Raw genomic sequence first — 25,560 nt, forward strand, 5'->3', positions numbered from 1 at the left:
AACTTGAGGGTGGGGCTACCACTGGCACCTAAAGGGTAGAGGCCAGAGATGCTGCAATGCACAAGACAGCCCTATAACACATTAGCAGCCAGCTAAAAAGGTCTACAGTGCCAAGTCTGAGAATTCTTGGTCTATAGCATTAGCTTCCTGCCTGGTCTTCCCACTGTCACTCTTGATTTTCTCAGTATGGCAGCCACCAGAGTTTCTCAATCTTTTAAAGTGATCCATGTTAGTGCCCTTAGAAACTTTCAATGACTTCTCCATTATACTTGAAATAAAATCCAAATTCCTTCCCATGGTCTTGCATGCTACAGTCCTTTCCCACTTAGCCAACTGCAGATGGTTCCAACACTTGCCTCACTTCCTGTCCTTTACTGGCATTGGCCTTTATTAGATGCCACTTTTAATCGGCACCCAGTTTGTTTCTTCACAGCACTTCTCTCAAGATCTATTCATTTATTTATTTTTGTTGAAAGATGAGGTTTCTCGGCTGGGCACAATGGCTCATGCCTGTAATCACAGCATTTTGGGATGCCAGGGAAGGCAGATCACTTGAGGTCAGGAGTTTGAGACCAGCCTGGCCAACATGGTGAAACCCTGTCTCTATTAAAAATACAAAAATTAGCTGGGCGTGGTGGCACATGCCTGTAATCCCAGCTACTTGGGAGGCTGAAGAGAAGAACAGCTTGAACACAGAAGGTGGAGGTTGCAGTGGGCTGAGATTGTGCCACTTCACTCCAGCCTGAGCAGAGTGAGACTCTGTCTCAACAACAACAACAACAACAACAACAACAACAACAACAACAACAACAACAACAACAGAGATGCGGTCTCTCCATGTTGCCCAGGCTTGAACACAGTGGCTATTCACAGGCATGATCATAGTTCACTGCAACCTCCAACTCCTGGGCCCCTAAGATCCTCCCTGCCTTAGCATCCTGAGTAGCCAGGACTACACGTACACAACCTAGCACCCAGCTCTTTCTCAAGATACAATTATGTATTTATTGGCTTATTTTTTGTCTTTTCATTCACTGTTTCACACTTGGCACAAAACTGAGTGGCAGGTAACTTGAAACATACAAAATAAAACTTGCATGGCATAAAAGGGACATTTTCCAGTCTTTAATACTAAGAACTAGAGATGATCATCACTAAAGTAAATCTTCAATACGTCCATATCATCATCATTTAAATAGCTCACTAAATGCCACTTTTAATAAAGTTGAATCCACTAAAATCCCTTGGAAAAACATCTGTTTTACCATGTGTTTGACACAGATGATGTTCAGAGAACACCTCAAAAGTTCTATAAACAAAAAAGTTCTATGACTTCTCAACTACTAAAAGGCAATGCCTGATCTTAGCTATTCTCCAATTATCTACTTTTAATTTCACAGTGAAATTGCTACACTAATTTGGGTAGTTCATTTCCATTCCTTGAATCTCTCAAGGCAATTTTACATTCATTATCTCATTCATCTCTGCAGCATATCTTCATATGATTTGTTACTGAATTAAACTTAACAGGGAAATAAATTCCACCATAGAGTTCTGTGGTCATATATGTTTGGATTAAAACCCCAGTTCTAACACTATTTAGTTGGGTGACCTTGAGCAATCTCTTTATTCCTCGCTAAGCCTCATTTTCTTAACTGTAAACTAGGAATAATAGGTAAATATAAAAATATTATAGGGCCAGGTGCAGTGGCTCACGCCTGTAATCTCAGCATTTTGGGAGGACAAGGCCGGCAGACCATGAGGTCAGGAGATTAAGACCATCCTGGCTAACACAGTGAAACCCCGTCTTTACTAAAAAATACAAAAAAATTAGCTGGGTGTGGTGGTGGGCACCTGTAATCCCAGCTACTCGGGAGGCTGAGGCAGGAGAATGGCATGAACCCGGGAGGCAGAGCTTGCAGTGAGCCAAGATTGAGATTGCGCCACTGCACTCCAGCCTGACAGAGTGAGACTCCGTCTCAAAAAAAATAAAATAAAAAATAAAAGTAACTATTAGTACCTTCCCCTTAATAAAAACTCAAATTTAAAATAAGTGATTTGAGGCTGGCTATAGTGGCTCACATCTGTAATCCCAGAACTTCGGGAGGCCAAGGCAGGTGGATCACTTGAGGCCAGGAGTTTGAGACCAGCTTGGCCAACATGGCGAAACCCTGTCTCTACTAAAAATACAAAAAAATTAGCTAGGCATGGTGGCGCACACCTGTAATCCAAGCTACTTGAGAGGCTGAGGCAAGAGAATTGCTTGAATCCAGGAGATGGAGGTTGCATTGAGCCGAGATCACACCACTGCATGCCAGCCTGGGCGACAGAGCGAGACCCTGTCTCAAGAAAATATATATAAAATAAAATATTCCCATATGTTATTGAAAAGAATGTGTATTCTGAAGTTGTTGGGTGTCAATATGCTAAACATGCCTATTAGGTTGTTAATCAGATTGTTCAAATCTTCTATATATTTACTGATTTCTTTTAGCCATTCTGTCAGTCACATAAAAGGTCTATTAAAAAATGTTTCTCTAGGCCTGTGGATTTGTCTGTTTTTGCTCATATTTCTACTATTTTTTGCTCCCTGTATTTTGTAATCATGATGTTAGATATACAAAGAAGTATCACATCTAAATAAAACTGAATTGAACCTTTTATTGAAGTATTATCTCTAGTGATGCTTTCTGCTTTAAAGTCTACTTTCATATTAAAATAGCTACAGCATTCTCATGGTAGTATCTTAGACCAGTTATTATTCACTTTCTCATTAGCTATGTGATGCCTTCAAACAGGCATTTTCCCCAGCTTTTCTAGTTGTCTTCTGCAAAATGGTTTGCCTCAATCTGTAGTTTATCATTTTTGGAAAGAGTCTGCTCTTTCTGTGCCTATAAACTTCCAGGTCTATAAACTCGATGTTTGTCCACCTCGTGGTGGGCTGTACTCTAGGGAGTTCCTTTATATAGCTATATTCTATTTCACTAATTATCGCTTTGGCTGTGTCTAATTTCCTCCTTAGCCTAATAACTGAATTTTTAATGTTAATAATCATTTTTTTTTAATTTCCAGAAGTTCTACTTAGTCATTTTCCCAATCTGGCAGGTCATTTTTTACAGTATCTTATTTATTTCTCATCCTTCCAAGCTTCTTGTTTATATTTTAAAAGAAGCATCACACTGTGTAAGTATATTTACCGTATTCGTTTTTCACTAGGAATCTGATAATTTGACTGGCCAGCAGCCAGTGTTTCTGCTGGCTCTAATTTCTCATGCTGGTGAATTTCTTCATCTGATTTATGACTTTACTGTGAACTGCTGATTTTCCTTGAAACATTATTTGTGGAAATTCTTGGAGGCCTGGGTTGAAGTAGCACTGTTTCAGAGATGCACATTTCCTTTCTTGCCTCTTGGGATGCAACCAACCTGACAGCACTATAATTAAATCCTTGGCATGAGGATTTTGGACCTCATTGGTACAACCAAGTCAACCTGAACTCATGTGATGGCCTTTCTCATGTTTTAGGAGAATTCACATCCTATCTTCCCCGACCCCTCCTAGTGCCTAGGTAAAGATAGGCAGGTTTCCTTACTGTTCACTCCCCATCCCCAGCCTCTCCACTGGCAAGTTTATTTTTATCAGTCATCCTTACATTGACAGTATGTCTCAGCCGACTCCCAATTATGCTTTATTTCCTATCCCCCTTTTCCTCTTTCCCCAGCAGAAACATTCAGGGACAATCCAGCTCACATTCCAGCATTCCTGCTTTCATTTCATCTTTGGTCTTTATGGATTCCCTTCTTTCATGCCAACTAAGCAATGTATTTGGAAAGATGCTTTATAAATTTTTTACATTTCAGTTGTTTCAACTGGGAGGTTATTCAGAGTATACAAGCTGTCAAACTCTGAGAAACAGACACCGTTACAACTAATTTTCAACTAACTTGAAAAAAGGTTCATAGAACTCTGCATCTGAGTTGCAATTAGCTTTGTTTATCCAGTGACAAACCACTAACCTCAAAAGACTACTCAGCAGGTGATCCACTCAAAGGTAATTCATCTTGGTGTACATAAAACAATGCTTTTAAAAAAAATCCCCATTCCTTAAAAGAAAAACAATTTAACTAAAATACTAGCTGGTAATACAAAATTTGAAGAGAATAAGAAATGTACATTTGTTTATAATAAGAACAATGAAACAATTTTCTGGACTATGACATTTGTAGACGCGAAATCTTGGCTCAGTGAAATGTCAGATTCCTTAAATGTTCCCCCAACAATAAAGCATTTCCTGATGTGAAACCTTTATTTCACAAAATAACCACGTTATGGTTTCTGCCTGACAAGGTCCTGGAGCCAGTGATATTTGTTATGACCCTTCCCTACCCAAAGTCACTAAAGTATGCACCAAAGGCAAAGCACAGTAGAAATTTCCTTCAGAACTGCTGTCTAATCAGGTAAGCCTGAAGATGTGGCACAGATGAAAATTATTCAAGCTCCAAGAGGGAGGTTCCAAGATGGCCGAATAGGAACAGCTCCAGTCTACAGCTCCCAGTGTGAGTGACACAGAAGACGGGTGATTTCTACATTTCCAACTGAGGTACTGGTTCATCTCACTGGGGCTTGTCAGACAGTGGGTGCAGCCCATGGAGCATGAGCCGAAGCAGGGCGGGGCATCACCTCAACCAGGAAATGCAAGGGGTCGGGGAATTCCCTTTCCTAGCCAAGGGAAGCCGTGACAGACGGTACCTGGAAAATTGGGACACTCCCACCCTAATACTGCACTTTTCCAACGGTCTTAGCAAATGGCACACCAGGAGATTATATCCTGCCCCTGGCTCGGAGGGTCCCACACCCACGGAGCCTTGCTTGCTGCTAGCACAGTAGTCTGAGATCGAACTGCAAGGCGGCAGCGAGGCTGGGGAAGGGGCATCTGCCATGGCGGAAGCTTGAGTACGTAAACAAAGCGGCTGGGTAACTCAAACTGGGTAAAGCCCACCACAGCTCAAGGAGGCCTGCCTGCCTCTGTAGATTCCACCTCTGGGGGCAGGGCATAGCCCAACAGAAGGCAGCAGAAACTTCTGCAGACTTAAACGTCCCTGTCTGATAGCTTTGAAGAGAGTAGTGGTTCTGCCAGCATGGAGTTTGAGATCTGAGAATGAACAGACTGCCTCCTAAAGTGGGTCCCTGACCCCCGAGTAGCCTAAGTGGGAGGCACCTCCCAGTAGGGGCTGATTGACACCTCATAAGGCTGGGTGCCCCTCTGAGATGAAGCTTCCAGAGGAAGGATCAGGCAGCAACATTTCCATTCTGCAATATTTGCTATTCTGCAGCCTCTACTGGTGATATCCAGGCAAACAGCATCTGGAGTGGACCTCCAGCAAACTCCAACAGACCTGCAGCTGAGGGTCCTGACTGTTAGAAGGAAAACAAACAGAAAGGACACCCACACTAAAACCCCATCTGTAAGTCACCATCATCAAAGACAAAAGGTAGATAAAACCACAAAGATGGGGAGAAACCAGAGCAGAAAGGCTGAAAATTCTAAAAATCAGAGCTCCTCTTCTCCTCCAAAGGTACACAGCTCCTCGCCAGCAACGGAACAAAGCTGGATGGAGAATGACTTTGACAAGTTGAGAGCAGAAGACTTCAGATGATCGGTAATAACAAACTTCTCCGAGCTAAAGGAGGATATTCGAACCCATCGCAAAGAAGCTAAAAACCTTGAAAAAAGATTACATGAAGGGCTAACCAGAATAAACAGTGTAGAGAAGACCTTAAATGACCTGATGGAGCTGAAAACCATGGCACAAGAACTACAAGATGCATGCACAAGCTTCAGTAGCCGATTCGATCAAGTGGAAGAAAGGGTATCAGTGATTGAAGATCAAATGAATAAAATGAAGCGAGAAGAAAAGTTCAGAGAAAAAACAGTAAAAAGAAACAAACAAAGCTCCCAAGAAATATGGGACTATGTGAAAAGATCAAATGTGGTCTGATTTTTCACGTGTACCAGAAAGTGATGGGGAGAATGGAACCAAGTTGGAAAACACTCTTCAGGATATTATCCAGGAGAACTTCCCCAATCTAGCAAGGCAGGCCAACATTCAAATTCAGGAAATACAGAGAACGCCACAGAGATACTCCTCGAGAAGAGAAACTCCAAGGCACATAATTATCAGATTCACCAAGGTTGAAATGAAGGAAAAAATGTTAAGGGCAGCCAGAGAGAAAGGTCAGGTAACCCACAAAGGGAAGCCCATCAGACTAAAAGCAGATCTCTCGGCAGAAACTCTACAAGCCACAAGAGAGTGGGGGCCAATATTCAACATTCTTAAAGAAAACAATTTTCAACCCAGAATTTCATATCCAGCCAAACTAAGCTTCATAAGTGAAGGAGAAAGAAAATCCTTTACAGACAAACAAACTCTGAGAGATTTTGTCACCACCAGGCCTGCCTTAAAAGAGCTCCTGAAGGAAGCACTAAACATGGAAAGGAACAACCGGTACCAGCCACTGCAAAAACATGCCAAATTGTAAAGATCATTGATGTTAGGAAGAAACTGCATCAACTAACAGACAAAATAACCAGCTAACATCATAATGACAGGATCAAATCCACACATAACAATATTAACCTTAAATGTAAATGGGCTAAATGCTCCAATTAAAAGACACAGACAGGCAAATTGGATAAAGAGTCAAGACACATCAGTGTGCTATATTCAGAAGACCCATCTCACGTGCAGACACATATATGCTGAAAATAAAGGGATGGAGGAATATCTACCAAGCAAATGGAAAACAAAAAAAGCAGGGTTGCAATCCTAGTCTCTGATAAAACAGACTTTAAACCAACAAAGATCAAAAGAGACAAAGAAGGCCATTACATAATGGTAAAGGGATCAATTCAACAAGAAGGGCTAACTATCCTAAATATATATGCACCCAATACAGGAGCACCCAGATTCATAAAGCAAGTCCTTAGAGACCTATGAAGAGACTTAGACTCCCACACAATAATAATGGGAGACTTTAACACCCCACTGTCAACATTAGACAGATCAACGAGACAGAAAGTTAACAAGGATATCCAGGAATTGAACTCAGCTCTGCACTAAACAGACCTAATAGACATCTACAGAACTCTCCACCCCAAATCAACAGAATATACATTCTTCCCAGCACATCGCACTTATTCCAAAATTGACCACATAATTGGAAGTAAAGCACTCCTCAGCAAATGTAAAAGAACAGAAATTATAACAAACTGTCTCTCAGACCAAAGTGAAATCAAATTAGAGCTCAGGATTAAGAAACTCACTCAAAACTGCTCAACTACATGGAAACTGAACAACCTGCTCCTCAATGACTACTGGGTACATAACGAAATGAAGGCAGAAATAAAGATGTCCTTTGAAACCAATGAGAACAAAGACACAACGTAGCAGAATCTCTGGGACACATTTAAAGCAGTGTTTAGAGGGAAATGTACAGCACTAAATGCCCACAAGAGAAAGCAGGAAAGATCTAAAATTGACACCCTAACATCACAATTAAAAGAACTAGAGAAGCAAGAGCAAACACATTCAAAAGCTAGCAGAAGGCAAGAAATAACTAAGATCAGAGAAGAACTGAAGGAGATAGAGACACAAAAAACCCTTCAAAAAAATCAATGAGAACTCCCCTCCCCCTCCCCCTCGTCTGCCCACGGTCTCCCTACAGTCTCCCTCTCATGCCGAGCCGAAGCTGGACTGTACTGCTGCCATCTCGGCTCACTGCAACCTCCCTGCCTGATTCTCCTGCCTCAGCCTGCCGAGTGCCTGCGATTGCAGGCACGCGCCGCCACGCCTGACTGCTTTTCGTATTTTTTTTGGTGGAGACGGGGTTTTGCTGTGTTGGCCTGGCCGGTCTCCAGCTCCTAACCGCGAGTGATCCGCCAGCCTTGGCCTCCCGAGGTGCCGGGATTGCAGACGGAGTCTCGTTCACTCAGTGCTCAATGGTGCCCAGGCTGGAGTGCAGTGGCATGATCTCGACTCGCTACAACCTCCACCTCCCAGCCGCCTGCCTTGGCCTCCCAAAGTGCCGAGATTGCATCCTCTGCCCGGCCGCCACCCCGTCTGGGAAGTGAGGAGCGTCTCTGCCTGGCCGCCCATCGTCTGGGATGTGAGGAGCCCCTCTGCCTGGCTGCCCAGTCTGGGAAGTGAGGAGCGTCTCCGTCCGGCCGCCATCCCATCTAGGAAGTGAGGAGCGTCTCTGCCCGGCCGCCCATCGTCTGAGATGTGGGGAGCGCCTCTGCCCAGCCGCCCCGTCTGGGATGTGAGGAGAGCCTCTGCCCGGCCGCGACCCTGTCTGGGAGGTGAGGAGCATCTCTGCCCGGCCACACCATCTGAGAAGTGAGGAGACCCTCTGCCTGGCAACCGACCCGTCTGAGAAGTGAGGAGTCCCTCCGCCCAGCAGCCGCCCCGTCTGAGAAGTGAGGAGCCCCTCCGCCCGGCAGCCGCCCTGTCTGAGAAGTTAGGAGCCTCTCCACCCGGCAGCCACCCCGTCTGGGAAGTGAGGAGCGTCTCCACCCGGCAGCCACCCCGTCCGGGAGGGAGGTGGGGGGGTCAGCCCCCCGCCCGGCCAGCCGCCCCGTCCAGGAGAGAGGTGGGGGGGGTCAGCCCCCCGCCCAGCCAGCCGCCCCGTCCGGGAGGGAGGTGGGGGGGTCAGAACCCCGCCTGGCCAGCCGCCCCGTCCAGGAGGTGAGGGGCGCCTCTGCCCGGCCGCCCCTACTGGGAAGTGAGGAGCCCCTCTGCCTGGCCAGCCACCCCGTCCGGGAGGGAGGTGGGGGGTCAGCCCCCCGCCCGGCCAGCCGCCCCATCTGGGAGGTAGGTGGGGGGGTCAGCCCCCTGCCCAGCCAGCTGCCCCATCCGGGAGGGAGGTGGGGGGGTCAGCCCCCCACCCGGCCAGCCGCCCCGTCCGGGAGGTGAGGGGCACCTCTGCCCGGCCGCCCCTACTGGGAAGTGAGGAGCCCCTCTGCCGGGCCAGCCGCCCCGTCCGGGAGGGAGGTGGGGGGGGTCAGCCACCCATCCGGCCAGCCGCCCCATCCGGGAGGGAGGTGGGGGAGTCAGCCCCCCGCCCGGCCAGCCACCTCGTCCGGGAGGTGAGGGGTGCCTCTGCCCGGCTGCCCCTACTGGGAAGTGAGAAGCCCCTCTGCCCGGCCAGCCGCCCCGTCCGGGAGGGAGGTGGGGGGGTCAGCCACCCGCCCGGCCAGCCGCCCCGTCCGGGAGGTGAGGGGCGCCTCTGCCCGGCCGCCCCTGCTGGGAAGTGAGGAGCTCCTCTGCCCAGCCAGCCGCCCCGTCCGGGAGGGAGGTGGGGGGGTCAGCCCCCCACCCGGCCAGCCGCCCCGTCCGGGAGGTGAGGGGCGCCTCTGCCCGGCCACCCCTACTGGGAAGTGAGGAGCCCCTCTGCCCGTCCGGGAGGGAGGTGGGGGGGTCAGCCCCCCCGCGCAGCCAGCCGCCCCGTCCGGGAGGGAGGTGGGGGGGGTCAGCCCCCCGCCCGGCCAGCCGCCCCGTCCGGGAGGGAGGTGGGGGGGTCAGCCCCCCGCCCGGCCAGCCGCCCCGTCCGGGAGGGAGGTGGGGGGGGGGGGTCAGCCCCCAGCCCGGCCAGCTGCCCCGTCCGGGAGGTGAGGGGCACCTCTGCCCGGCCGCCCCTACTGGGAAGTGAGGAGCCCCTCTGCCCGGCCAGCCACCCCGTCCGGGAGGGAGGTGGGGGGGTCAGCCCCCCGCCCGGCCAGCCGCCCCGTCTGGGAGGTGAGGGGCGCCTCTGCCCGGCCGCCCCTACTGGGAAGTGAGGAGCCCCTCTGCCCGGCCACCACCCCGTCTGGGAGGTGTGCCCAACAGCTCATTGAGAACGGGCCAGGATGACAATCGCGGCTTTGTGGAATAGAAAGGGGGGAAAGGTGGGGAAAAGATTGAGAAATCGGATGGTTGCCGTGTCTGTGTAGAAAGAAGTAGACATGGGAGACTTTTCATTTTGTTCTATACTAAGAAAAATTCTTCTGCCTTGGGATCCTGTTGATCTGTGACCTTACCCCCAACCCTGTGCTCTCTGAAACATGTGCTGTGTCCACTCAGGGTTAAATGGATTAAGGGCGGTGCAAGATGTGCTTTGTTGAACAGATGCTTGAAGGCAGCATGCTCCTTAAGAGTCATCACCACTCCCTAATCTCAAGTACCCAAGGACACAAACACTGCGGAAGGCCGCAGGGTCCTCTGCCTAGGAAAACCAGAGACCTTTGTTCACTTGTTTATCTGCTGACCTTCCCTCCACTATGACCATGCCAAATCCCCCTCTGTGAGAAACACCCAAGAATGATCAATAAAAAATAAATAAATAAATAAATAAATAAATAAGAAAGAAGTTGGAACTCAAAAAAAAAAAAAAAAAATCAATGAATCCAGGAACTCGTTTTTTGAAAAGATCAACCAAATTGATAGACCGCTAGCAAGATTAATAAAGTAGAAAAGAGAGAAGAATCAAACAGACGCAGTAAAAAATGATAAAGGGGATATCACCACCGATCCCACAGAAATACAAACTACCATCAGAGAATACTATAAACACCTCTTTGCAAATAAACTAGAAAATCTAGAAGAAATGGATTAATTCCTGGACACACACGCCCTCCCAAGATTAAACCAGGAAGAAGTTGCATCCCTGAATAGACTAATAACAGGCTCTGAAATTGAGGCAATAATTAATAGCCTGCCAACCAAAAAAGTCCAGGTCCAGATGGACTCACAGCTGAATTCTACCAGAGGTACAAAGAGGAGCTGGTACCATTCCTTCTGAAACTATTCCAATCAATAGAAAAAGAGGGAATCCTCCCTAACTCATTTTACGAGGCCAGCATCATCCTGATACCAAAGCCTGGCAGAGACACAACAAAAAAAGAGAATTTTAGACCAATATCCCTGATGAACATCGATGCAAAAATCCTCAATGAAATACTGGCAAACCGAATCCAGCAGCACATCAAAAAGCTTATCCACCATGATCAAGTGGGCTTCATCCCTGGGATGCAAGGTTGGTTCAACATACACAAATCAATAAACGTAATCCATCATATAAACAGAACCAAAGACAAAAACCACGATTATCCCAATAGATGCAGAAAAGGCCTCTGACAAAATTCAACAGCCTTTCATGCTAAAAACGCTCAATAAACTAGGTATTGATGGGATGTATCTCAAAATAATAAGAGCTATTTATGACAAATCCACAGCCAATATCATACTGAATGGGCAAAAACTGGAAGCATTCCCTTTGAAAACTGGCACAAGACAGGGACGCCCTCTCTCACCACTACTATTCAACATAGTGTTGGAAGTTCTGGCCAGGTCAATCAGGCAGGAGAAAGAAATAAAAGGTATTCAATTAGGAAAAGAGAAAGTCAAATTATCCCTGTTTGCAGATGACATGATTGTATATTTAGAAAACCCCACTGTCTCAGCCCAAAACCTCCTTAAGCTGGTAAGCAACTTCAGCAAAATCTCAGGATACAAAGTCAATGTGCAAAAATCACAAGCATTCCTATACACCAATAACAGACAGAGAGCCAAATCATGAGCGAACTCCCATTCTCAATTGCTACAAAGAGAATAAAATACCTAGGAATCCACCTTACAAGGGATGTGAAGGATCTCTTCAAGAACTACAAACCACTGCTCAATGAAATGAAAGAGGACACAAACAAATGGAAGAACATTCCATGCTCATGGATAGGAAGAATCAATATTGTGAAAACGGCCATACTGCACAAGGTAATTTATAGATTCAATGCCATCCCCATCAAGCTACGAATGACTTTCTTCACAGAATTGGAAAAAACTACTTTAAAGTTCATATGGAACCAAAAAAGAGCCCGCATTGCCAAGACAATCCTAAGCCAAAAGAACAAAGCTGGAGGCATCATGCTACCTAACTTCAAACTATACTTCAAGGCTACAGTAACCAAAACAGCATGGTACTGGTACCCAAACAGAGATATAGACCAATGGAACAGAACAGAGGCCTCAGACATAATACCACACATCTACAACCATCTGATCTTTGACAAACCTGACAAAAACAAGAAATGGGGAAACGATTCCCTATTTAATAAATGGTGCTGGGAAAACTGGCTAGCCATATGTAGAAAGCTGAAACTGGATCCCTTCCTTATACCTTATACAAAAATGAATTCAAGATGGATTAAAGACTTAAATGTTAGACCAAAAACCATAAAAACCCTAGAAGAAAACCTAGGCAATACCATTCAGGACACAGGCATGGGCAAGGACTTCATGACTAAAGCACCAAAAGCAATGCCAACAAAAGCCAAAATTGACAAATAGAATCTAATTAAACTGAAGAGCTTCTGCACAGCAAAACAAACTACCATCACAGTGAACAGGCAACCTACAGAATGGGAGAAAATTTTTACAGTCTACCCATCTGACAAAGGGCTAATATCTAGAATCTACAAAGAACTTAAATTTACAATAAAAAAATCAAACAACCCCATCAAAAAGTTGGTGAAGGATATGAACAGACACTTCTCAAAAGAAGACATTTATGCAGCCAAAAGATGCATGAAAAAATGCTCATCATCACTGGCCATCAGAGAAATGCAAATCAAAACCACAATGAGATTCCATCTCACACCAGTTAGAATGGTGATCATTAAAAAGTCAGGAAACCACAGGTGCTGGAGAGGATGTGGAGAAATAGGAACACTTTTACACTGTTGGTGAGACTGTAAACTAGTTCAACCATTGTGGAAGACAGCGTGGCGATTCCTCAAGGATCTGGAACTAGAAATACCATTTGACCCAGCCATCCCATTACTGGGTATATACCCAAAGGATTATAAATCGTGCTGCTATAAAGACACATGCACACGTATGTTTACTGCGGCACTATTCACAATAGCAAAGAATTGGAACCAACACAAATGTCCATCAATGATAGACTGGATTAAGAAAATCTGGCACATATACACCATGGAATACTATGCAGCCATAAAAAGGGATGAGTTCGGCTGGGCGCGGTGGCTCACGCCTGTAATCCCAGCACTTTGGGGAGGCCGAGGCAGGCGGATCATGAGGTCTGGAGATCGAGACCATCCTGGCTAACATGGTGAAACCCCATCTCCACTAAAAAATATAAAAAAAATGAGCCAGGCATGGTGGCGGGCGCCTGTAGTCCCAGCTACTCAGGAGGCTTAGGCAGGAGAATGGCGTGAACCTGGGAGGTGGAGCTTGCAGTAAGCTGAGATCGTGCCACTGCACTCCAGCCTGGGAGATAGAGTGAGACTCCGTCTCAAAAAAAAAAAAAAAAAAAGGATGAGTTCATGTCCTTTGTAGGGACATGGATGAAGCTGGAAACCATCATTCTCAGCAAACTATCGCAAAGACAGAAAACCAAACACTGCATGTTCTCACTCATAGGTGGGAACTGAACAATGAGAACACTTGGACACAGGATGGGGAACATCACACACCAGGGCCTGTCGTGGGGTGGGGGAGGGGGGAGGGAGGAGGGAGAGCATTAGGAGATACACCTAATGTAAATGACGAGTTAATGGGTGCAGCACACCAACATGGCACATGTATGAATATGTAACAAACCTGCACGTTGTGCACATGTACCCTGAAACTGAAAGTATAATTTAATAAAAAGTAAAAAAAAATCATTCAAGCTCCAATGAACAAAAAACAACAGAAAGGTGTACATTATTGTCTGCCACCAAATTCTGAAGCATTAACCTTAGCCATAAATACATACTACAAGTCATAAGCTCATTCAGAATAAGGAATGTGGCTGGATTCACAAAAGTCTAGCTGTAAAATTGGAAAAATAGTCCAAAGTATAGGCCCTCACAGGGCCGGATGTTTTAAATGAGAGCTCTTGAAATTCTTCTGGTCTCCTGAAACCTTGTTCTACAGGGCTTTGGTAGAGAAATAAATCAAGAGAAAAGGTATTTCGGTTCAACAATGGGGCTCATTCATTTTTGCTACTCACAAGTTAGAACACTGTTGATTTAAATGGAAAACAGGAAAATTACTTTTTAAAAAGAAACATGATTTAACTCTTTAACCATTTCATTTTTTGCCTACCTTCTCTGAGGCTCTTTTGTCTATAAAGTGGCATTATTCACTCTGAAGCCAAAAGAATTTTCAATTCCCAAACCTCTCTACATTCAAATGTTAAAATTACTTTTTATAAACCTGCTTCTTGGTGGGGACTGATTCATTTATTGAGTGAAGATTAGTTTAAAATAAATTATCTTATGGTTTTCCTAGAGCAAAGTCATACTTTTATTACTTTCTTTGAAAAATCATCAACTAAACTATATTAACTACATGTCATAGAAAATGCTGTGCAAGCTCCCTAATAATGGCAGCTAAAGTGCTTTTATACTTTACAAAAACTCTAAGGGCTGGACATGTCACAACAACAAATGCAAGGAGTGGTCAGGCACTGAGGCTGCAGGGCGCATGGGCTGCTGTTGTCCTGAATGACTTCCTTCTGTCTCAGTCTGCCACATGATTAACAGTTAGAACACAGGCTTGGGAGTTAAGCTGACATGGATCCAAATCTTTAAATGGCATTAGGAAAGCTAGTTGGCCTCATCAGCCTCAGTTTCCTGGGGATAATAATCCGTGCTCCTCGGAAGCTGTTGAGAAGACTGAATGAGAGGCCTACATTTGTAGCTCAGAACCTGACACACAGGAAATGTTACATAAACAGTATTAACTATTATTCCAAATAACCCCAGTGTTCAAGTGACAAAAGTAAACCGAACATTTTAAAATTAGTATAAATACTCATTTTATCACTAGTATTTTGTCTTTTATATCAAATTTCCTATTTTGGGTCTTGTTTTTATACTGTCTTTTGATGTCCCAATTCTTTTTCGTTTTTCTGCATTCCCACTCTGACACACAGATTTCCTACCAACTCCCTGTCTTCTCTCTGAGGCCCTCCTCAGAGAGGTTTGCTTTTAGCACTCAGATGACTTTGCTAAGCTTTGGACAGCTCCTTTGCTTAAAGCTTCTCGAATGTTTATCTCCCCTTTTCCACTCTACGCCCAAAGAATGTCCAGCCCTGCCAGGCAAGAACAAAAGAGTCAATATCATCTCTGCTACCTAAAAATAAGAGCTGCATTAGTCAGAGATGGTGAAATGACCAATCTACATGTCTGCTAAATACCAGATTTCCTTTTATGGTTATGTGTTAGCATGTAATGCAAATTTAATTCCTAATGCAGGAAAAAGCCAATTTTCTTTAATGACACGAAAGCCTTAAAATAAAAATATGGTAGGTACTGAATACTTTATCAATCTAAAACAATCAAACTTTTAGCAAAAAAAGGAAAAAGCACAGACAGGTTAGTGAAAGTCTGGGCAAATCCCAGGTAAGCTGATATTTCCTTATAGAAATCAGCATGTCACCACCATGCACCTTTTCTCCCTAAACTCCTCATAAATGCTGTGACATGAGAAAAGACCGCTATAGGCCCGTTTTAAGGATGCCTATATTGAAGGAGGTTGTTAAGTTACTAACAACAAAGATTTCAGACTTACGGTTCTTTTTGCCTAACAATCACTTCTTAAGAATTCTATTAAAAATCTCCGATATAATTAATTTTAAATGTAGGTCGGGTGCAGTGGCCCATGCCTGTAATCCCAGCACTTTGGGAAGCTGAGGCAGACGGATCACCTGAGGTCAGGGGTTCATGACCAGCCTGGCCAACATGGCGAAACCCTGTTTCTACTAAAAATACAAAGTTAGCTGGGTGTGGTGGCAGGCACCTATAATCCTAGCTACTTGAGAGGCTGAGGCAGGAGAATCACTTGAACCCAGGAGGCGGAACGTGCAGAAAAAAAAAATGTATTCAGAACAGGGACTAATGGTCAGCTCCTTTTTTGCTGCTATTATCCTATAAAGCAGGGAATAAAGTACCTGACTTTCTACTGGAAAATTAAAGAACCAAAGAGAAAAGAAAATGAAAAAAAGAAAGAAAACAGAAAAGAGAGGAAGTCTGAGCCTGGATCTGCGCTGGGCCACAGCCCGTCAGACACTCCCTCAAACTGACGATATCCACATCTTACCATCCAGCAGATGGGGAGCACTTGAAGGGCAGGGGCTACCACGTGTCATTACAAGTGCACAACACAGTGCCTGGCACAGGGTAGGACATTAATGCATGTCTAATTCATAACTAAATATATGATTTAGGTACTCCTACATTTTAAACTGAACCTTACATACAGTTGTTTATAATGTAGACAACAAAAGTAACCAAAGTTAAATTTTAAAGAAGTTATTAGTATCTTCTGCTTTTCTAATAAAATTATTTAGAAATATATCCCTGAGTTAAATGTATTTATATTTTTAAGGCAGAAACTTAAGTTTTCATGTAAATTTGTAAAGTCCACAGACTTGAGAGAAAAGAGACAGCTCTGAGCTCTGATACCCATACTGCAGAAAATATTCAAAAATTTATTCTGAATTTTGTCTATGTAACTAAAGTATATAAGGCAACTTTTTATATATTAAAAATAAGGCCAGACACAGTGGCTCACACCTGTAATCCCAGCACTTTGGGAGGCTGAGGCAGGAGGACTGCTTGAGCCCACGTGTTCGAAACCAGCCTGGGCAATATAGTGAGACTCCATCTCTATTTTATATTTAAATAAAGTAAATAAATAAAATAGGGTTATAGCAAACTTAGGAAACAAAGTATATACATACTTCAAAAGAAATAATATTGATTAGAAAGGTATAGAAAATATAAGAAAATCCAGACAAATTATTTTCTTGTAAGGTTCAGGATAATTAATTTCAACAAATCTGTGGGCATGAATCACATCAAGGATCATAGGAGTCAAGACTCAGCTGTCTTTTCTACTCCAGAACTAAAAAACGTCATGCTAGCCTGGTGTCTTTAATGTTACCTTGATACTTCTTCACTTTTGATGTTAAGCAACAGAATAAGAGAATCAAAAATCTTCTGCTCACACAATATAAAGGAATGAAAAAAAGAACCCATCATTCTCAGTGCTTAATAAAGGACAAAAATTTAATGAAAAAAAATTTAGGAAGCCACAGGGATAAAGATTCAAAATGCTCAGAAGGCAGTAACAGTTACAGAGGGAGGGGGGCTTATCAAGCAAGGCCACCTGAGCACAAGGATCCCTAAAGGGACACGTCATTCGAGACAAGCTGGTACACACCTGCTGTGAGTCCAATAGGGACTGCTCTAGGTGCTGGCAACTCCATGGGGAACAAGACAGGCAACATCTCTAATCTCATGCAGCTCACGGATCCTCACACAAAGTGCTTTTGTATGGAGAGAAATGGAAATCAGAATCGGGGAAAGGAGGAGAAGGGGCAACTCTGGAGAGAAAGGTATCTATCAAAAGTACAAGGAAGGCCAGGCACAGTGGCTCACGCCTGTAATCCCAGCATTCTGGGAGGCCGAGGCAGATGGACCATGAGGTCAGGAGATCGAGACTAGCCTGGCCAACATGGTGAAACCCATCTCTATGAAAAATACAAAAACCAGCCAGGTATGGTGGCATGCACCTGTAGTCCCAGCTACTTGGGAGGCTGAGAAAGGAGAATTGCTTGAACTTGGGAGGTGGAGGTTGCGGTGAACTGAGATCACGCCACTGCACTCCAGCCTGGGTGACAGAGCGAGATTCCGTCTCAAAAAAAAAAAAAAAAGGACAAGGAAGCCTGGTAGCCCCTGACAGGGACCTCTCTTCTCCCAAAGCAAGAAGGTAGTAACTCCACACATTTCTCTGGTAAGCCAGTGGAGAACAGGACATGACTCTTTGGAGACGATCTGCTTAGCTGTTCTGAACAGCTGAAAAATTATTATATATAAGCTTCTAAAGCCCAGATGACAGGCCTAATTCCATTTCTATACAGTGATGCATGAGGTGAGTCATGGAAATTACCTGTTCAGAAAAGGTAAGAAGGAGCAATTGCCAGCCTCAACTGCAGTTACTGGGTAAAGGATGTGATCCACAGCTTGCAACAAATGTGTTCATATTCTTAAGTGAAAATACTGCAAATGTAAATGGCAGAAATGAGGTTGTCCAAAGAGAGGCAGAGAACAACAGAGACAGCACTCCCATAAGGCAGCAAAAGAACAGAAGTCCACACTTATTTGACAAAATGAATCCAGTTTTAATTCATACAGATCGCATTTAACTTTCAAGTTGCTAAGATATTTTCTATCCTGCTAATTTAGTTTTTTCTCCCTATGTGCTTTTTAAAAAGATATTAAATTGCCATTGGCCTTTTTCGGGGGGCTTTCTGTGCTCTCATTTCAAAATGCACGTGGGCAGGTTTTCTTGGGAGACACAGATGATGGCAACGTGACATGAGCCACCCAAGTGAAATTCTTTAGTCCTCAAAAAAGACAACTGAGTGGTATCCTAAATATATAAATAATTAATTTATACAAAAATGCTGATAATTCCCCCTGGCTTTAAGGGAAAACAGCTTAAAATCCTAGCAGAAAGGCTTTAAGATATCAAAAGAGGTATAGATTTTAGTAATATGAAATTGGAGGTTTCACAACATGGATTGAGTTTTCAGGCACCAGTTGTTCAGGTCTAAGTCATCTAACATTCAAGTTAACTAGTGCATTTAGCATTTAAGTTAAATGTTAATTATTCTATTTTTAGTGTAAAGAGGATAACAAAATTGGGGAAGCAGGTAAAAAAAAAAAAAAAAAAGCAAAAAAGATCCTAGGAGTTAGTCATGGTCATCAACCGGGCATACAGACCCCTGAATTTTCAATTACCAACCTGCACAATTAGACATGTTCCCTCACAGTCTCCTCTTTTGTGATTATGAATCTGGCTTTGCAGAAAACAAGTTAATTTGAAAATCTGTATTTAGAGCAGCTTTGAATCTGCAGATAGACTTTTTTTTGTTTTGTTTTTTTGGTGTCCTCAATCTAGTTTTCTAAGCTACCTAAAACTAAAGTACGGTGATTCTAAATATTCCTCTTTCAGTCAAGAAACAAACAAAAAAAGAAGGAATACTTGAGAGAACTCACTGCATGCCAGAAACCCTGCTAAGTCCTTTTCTTTGCATTTTCATTATTCCTCACAATTCCCTATGAAGTAGATGTTATTTCCTTATTTGCAGACATGGAAATATTAAGGGAGAGAAAAAAAAAACTTGAACAGGGTAACCAGTTATTTAGTGGCAGAGCTGAGATTAAAATTCAAATCTGATTTGAAAGGCTGTGGTTATTATCCCAATATATCCAACTGTAACTAACAGGAACCATTTTTTTCCTTAATTTAATGATCCCTATCTGAATCTGCTGTGTCTCCCCTTTTATAGACTAAATTTACTTAATCTTTTCAATAGTAAAACAATCACACACAATACTTGTTTCTCTAAATAGTCACGATCATTGATTCAAAATGAAACCAGTGATCAATTAAAAAGCAAACAAACAAGAGTTCTCTAACCCTGTCCCGCACCATTGATTTTTGAACCTAAGAATGAAAACTGATATCCACTTGGTGAATAACTGCAATTGTTGAGAACTTTCAGAATCCCAGGGCCACCATTCAAAAGAATTACTCTGAAGTTTATGTTATCCACAAACATAATGCTAGCAAAGCAATAATCAGAAAAAAGATAACGGGCTCAGTGCTACACCTGGAACCCAGAAGCTACCACTGGAGAATGCTGATCCAATTCATCAGTATGCTGCTCAACAGCTTCAAATCCACCTATCCTATGTTATTCTCTTCATATTCTGCTTTCTGGTCCACAGGATATGACATACTTTGCCAAACGCATCAGTAAAGCCCTAACACTGACAGATCAGGTTAGTACCACTGGACTTGTTTGCTCCATGAGCTCACTGTGATGGTCTTTTTGCTATCAACTTGGCTAGGCTAGTGTCCCTCGTTAATCAATCAAACACAAATATAGGTGTTGCTGTGAAAGTATTTTGTAGATGGGATTAAGGCCCATAATCCATTGACTTTAATGAAGAGATTATCCTGGATAATCTGAGTGGGCCTGACTCAATCAGTTGGAAGGCCTTAAGAGCAGAGCTGAGGCTTCCCTGGAGCTCTGAATGGATCATGGCCATTAAGAGTTTCTTAGATGTTCCCCTTTATTCTTCCTCATATTCATTCTTAGCTACACTATCTAGAATTTGGTTTTTTAGAGCCTAGTGCACCTCTGTACTGTCTTCCTTTTGGAATCCCAATCTCTTGAGTACTCTCTTTTCTAAATGCTAATGCTGCAATAATAAAATAACTGGGTTGCAGGGGAAAGATAAGGACTGAGAGGTTGGGGGAAAACAAAGAGGGTTTCCATGAGTTTTGCCAGCACTTGAAAGTTTCACTCAAAATATTATTATGCCTTATTAAAGCGGATATAGCAATAGCAGTCTGGTATATAAATATGTGGACAGAATTTGATTCTCTATATTTGGAACATGTGTGCAGGATAACAGCACCATAATGTCTGATGTCACTGATTCGTTCAGGCTCAATCTTAAAAGGTTTGCTCAGTTCTATGAAGACCTATGCTTGTAACTCACATGAACAATTCCTGGATGGTGGTTTGCCCTGACAGAGAATGCAAACACTGATGTGGCCGATGCTGGTTTCTTGATACCAACATGGATGTATCTCTTTTTCTTAATAGAAAAAAATACTCAGTTTTATTAAATGGATATATTTTAACTCTAGGAAAAAAGTTGCTGACTTCACCCTGGTATATGTGTGTGAATGGTGCTCTGTAGTATCTAATGTTAGGATGCAGATCTTGCTCAGAGAAGTTTAAAAATGACGCGATGCTCAATCAGACAAATATTTTCGTATCAGAATGTAACACAGATTAGAAACTAATAATGAGGTAAAGACATTATTACAGAAATGCACTTAGTATTTTGAAAATCTAGGTCAACCCTCTCTAAAATATTATTTATTTTGCATTAACTAGAAGATAATGTAATTAGCTTAGTGTCTGTCCTTATCGGGGTGCCAGTACGTCTGATAGGATTTCTGGGTCTGGGAATTTTCAGCATAGTAAATTGTGCAGCTGAAAAGTTTTTGTGCTTGATGATAGTGCTGGTATGATAGAGATGGTGGAAGAGAACATTTAAAATAAGCCATCTTCAGAATTTGTAACTGGCTGGTTCTATGCTTATCATGATATGTAAGGCTTTGGCAAGCAAACACAGGCTGTTCTTTTCCTAAGTACTGAGGGCCACTCTACTGATTACGTTAATCTAGCCAATTCCCATTGGTCTAATAACCCTTGCCTGTGACAGTTTGCAACATTACGCCTTTTTTGTTTATTTTAAAGACAGGGTCTGGCTGTGTTGCCCAGGATGGTCTCCAACTCCTGGCCCCAAGCTGTCTTCCTGCCTCAGCCTCCTGAGCCCCTAGGATTGCAGGTATGATGCCACTATGCCCGGCTGCACCATTAAATCTAAATAGTTACCGACCAAAAGGGTCAGCTTCTCCTTCACGCTCTTCATGTGCAATACTCACAGGATATTTTCACACTATGTGCAGAAAGTATGGCTAATCTCAATCTACAGAGAAAATGCTAAAGCCAACAGTTTCATTCCATTTTCCCTCATTTTATGGAATAGAACTAAAAGAAAAAAATCAGATGAACCGACATGATGTGGTAGAATGGAAGAGGGTCTTGGGAAATCAATTAATAGACCAAAATAATACTTTTTAAATGAAGTTTCTTGGAATAACTATCTGTGTCTGAAAAAATAACTCACCCGCGATGCCACTGGATTCCTGCTGTAGGTCACAGTACCAGAGTCGGTTTACTGGATCACATCCTTCCCTTATTGATAACAAGACATAGCGGCCATCATCAGATAACTAAAAAAGAAAAAAAAAAATAGTGCAGGGGACTAATTAGAATTTATTTTTGTGAGAACATTATTGAATATTAAGTTAAAAAATTAAGGTTAATTTTCAAAGGCAGTGTCTCTGCCCCAAACTCATGATCTGATAAGAAAGTTATCTGAATAAAAAGATGAACATCAATTTTATCTTATTTCACCCATAATCACAGTTTAACAAAACACAGTGAATTATTTTAGTTGAAAATATCAGTAGAGGTAACTGAATGTCATAACTTCAATGTAATTTTTATTTTAATTTCTAGTCTATTCTTTAAACTGAAAATATGTGAAATCCATCATTTTGAATATAATATCCTTGACTTTAAAGTTTCCTCATGGGTTGCATAATTTAAAGTTTGTTGTTCTCAATAAAAATTAGCAAAATGGGGCCGGGCGCAGTGGTTCACGCCTGTAATCCCAGCACTTTGGGAAGCCGAGTGGGGGTGGATCACCTGAGGTCAGGAGTTCAAGACCAGCCTGGCCAACATGGTGAAACCCTGTCTCTACTAAAAATATAAAAATTAGCCAGGCGTGGTGGTAGGCGCCTGTAATCCCAGCTACTCGTGAGACTGAGGCAGGAGAACTGCTTGAACCCAGGAGACGGAGGTTGCAGTGAGCTGACACGGTGCCACTGCACTCCAGCCTGGGCAACAGAGTGAGACTCCATCTCAAAAAAAAAAAAAAAAAAGAATTAGCAAAATGGGTATGGATGCAAGAAATTCACTATGGTTCACACTGGTCACATTGACAAGTTTCTACTGAACAACTGCTTATGCATATTTTTAGTCCCTTCTACTGCAAGATCTCAGAAATGAATGGCTTAGGCTCAGAGACTTTCCTTGTTAGTATAAACAGCAGAATGTTAGGTAGCAAAAAGAATCCTAATAAAAAAATATAATACAAACAATGTATTATTGTTTTGAGTTGACAAAAAATGTGGTATCAAACTATACATATTCTTTTGCAACTAATTTTTTTCATTCAATATGTTTTATAATTAGTCCATGTTGATATGTGTAAATCTAGTTCATTCATTTTAACTGCTGTATAGTATTACAATCCAGAAATATACCACCATTAGTTGATTCATCATCCTGCCCATAAACATCTATATTATTTGTTTTCTTACTATTACATACTTCTTTAGAAAATTTCTTGAACATGTTTGTGACCTAAAATGCTTCCCAGTGTATATAACTAGAAGTAAAATTGCTCAGTGGTAGGACATGCACATATTCAACTTTATGAGATGTTGCCAAATTATTCTCCAAAGTGGTTGTACCAACGTACACTCTTACTTAGCAATACCGTATGAGAGTTCCTGTTCTTCCATACCCTTATTATGAGGGTTAATTTTATATGTCAATCTGGCTAGACCATAGTGCCCAGATATTTGGATGTTAGTTTAGATGTTTGTGAAGTTTTTTTTTTTTTAAGGTAAGATTACATTTAAATGAGCAGACTTAGAGTAAAGCGGACCACCCTCCATAATGTGGGTGGGACTCATCCAATCAGTTGATGGCCTTAACAGAACACTGACCTCTGCTGAACAGGAGGGATTCAGCCAGCCAACTGCCTTTGGACTCAACTAGAACTCTTCCTTGAGTCTCCAGCCTGTGGGCCTACCCTGCAGGGTTAGGACTTGCCAAGGCTCCACAATCACATGAGCCAACTCCTTAAATAAATCCTCTCTATGTATATATATACATACATACACACATCCTATTAGCTCTTTTCTCTAGTAAACCCTGACTAATAGCTGTTATTCTTTCATTTGCTCCTTCAATAAACACTTGCTAAGCAGCTATTTTGTGCAAGACATTTTTCTAGGTGTTAAAGGTACATCAGTAAACAAATCAAGAAAAAATGTTACATCTATTAAGAGAGAGGAATACATAAATATGGAATTATGTAGTATATTATGATAAATGCCATGGAAAACATGAACAGGTCTGAGTAAGGGAGACAGGATATGGTGGTCGGGTTGTAGTTTTTTTTTTTTTTTTGAGACGGAGTTTCACCTTGTAGCCCAGGCTGGAGTGCAGTGGCACTCCAACCTGCGATCTCTGCCTCCTGGGTTCCAGCAATTCTCCTGCCTCAGCCTCCCGAGTAGCTGGGATTACAGACGCCTTCCACCATGCTCAGCTAATTTTTGTATTTTTCGTAGAGACGGAGTTTCACCATGTTGGTCAGTCTGGTCTTGAACTTCTCAAGGTGATCCACCCATCTTGGCCTCCCAAAGTGCCACTGCGCCCAGCCAAGGCTGTAGTTTTAAATATGGCAATCAAGGTAAACCCCATTAAGAAGGCATCTTTCCACTGTTTTCTGACTTGCACTGTTTCCACTGGGAAGTTGGTGTCATTTCTTATCTTTGTTTCCCTATATGCAGTATGTGTTTTCTCCTCTGGCTGCTTTTAGTATTTTGTTATCTTTGGCTTTCTGAACGTTGATTATTCTGTAACAGGCTTTGATGTAGTACCCTGCTTGAGATTAATTGAGCTTCCTGAATCTGTTGATTTCTGTATTTTATCAAATTTGTAACATTTTTGGCCACTTGTGTCTCATGTATATATTTTTTGTCCTCTCACCCCTATTCTAGAACTTCAAATACATACTGTTACATAACTTGGTACTGCTCCACAGGTCAATGAAATGTGTCCATTTTTGTCTTAGTTTCTCTTTGTGGTTTAGTTTTGATTGTCCTGTCTTCAACTTTTGCATTTTCTTTTATAGCATCTAAACTGCTATAAACAGATAATTTTTCATCTCAGAGTTTTATTTTTTATCTCTAGAAGAGTATGTGGTTCATTTTTATATTTTCTATTTCTTTGTTCATTATATTAACACTTAGTAAAGATCTCTAAAAAGTATTTTTTATGATAGCTTTTTATAAGTCCTTATATGTTAATTCTACTCTCTGTTATTTCTGGATCTGTTTCTATTGACTATTTTTCCTCTTGGCTATCAGTCACATTTTTTTTGCTTCTTTTTAAATAACTATTTATTTTTTAACTGGATTCTGGGCTTTTGAATGTTGTCTGGATTTCTTTTATTTTCTGGTCTGCCTGCAAAACATTTTGCGGCAGTTAATTCATTGGCGGATCAGCTTGATCCATTCAAGACTTGTTTTCAAAGGTTTGTTGGGTAAGGTATACAGCCCCACTGCTAAGGCATGGCTTCTCTGAGGTCTAAGTGAATACCCTGGGTGTTCACAAAGTCTTTCCCCTCTGACTTGTCAGAATGTGAACGTCTCCCAGCTGTTTTAAACCTTTGGGAGTTGTCAGCTTACAGCCCCCTAGTAGTTCTTAGCTTGAATCATAAAGTCTCAGTCAGCGTACACACTGCTTAACAGTTAGCTGAAAACATGAGGGGATTCCAAGGCAGATACCTGAAACTCTTAGTGGGCAGTTCCCTCCTTTTGTTAGTCTGCCCTGCAAATTCCAGTGGCTTCAGTCTCCCTGATTTCCAATCTTCGGATCGTTAGCTCAGTGAGACTACGATACTCTGAGCTCCTCCTCCTTGTGCCAGAGGCCAAAAAATAACTCCAGGCAGAAAGCTGGGGCAACTGTAGGATTTACCTCTTTCCTGGATCAGTCTGGGGC

The 25,560-nt window shown here is 42.6% G+C and overlaps 1 protein-coding gene across 1 annotated transcript in view; it reads right to left on the reverse strand.

The window, feature by feature from the left end:
- PREP (prolyl endopeptidase) overlaps nt 1–25,560 on the reverse strand; it is a 128,126-nt gene that overhangs the window by 56,399 nt on the left and 46,167 nt on the right. The window contains exon 7 of the mRNA XM_034962627.3: nt 21,827–21,932. Coding sequence (XP_034818518.1) covers nt 21,827–21,932 — 106 coding nt within the window. The remainder of the gene's footprint in view (nt 1–21,826; nt 21,933–25,560) is intronic.

The sequence above is a fragment of the Pan paniscus genome, chromosome 5 (genome assembly GCF_029289425.2).
Source record: "Pan paniscus chromosome 5, NHGRI_mPanPan1-v2.0_pri, whole genome shotgun sequence".
Taxonomy (NCBI): Eukaryota; Metazoa; Chordata; class Mammalia; order Primates; family Hominidae; genus Pan; species Pan paniscus.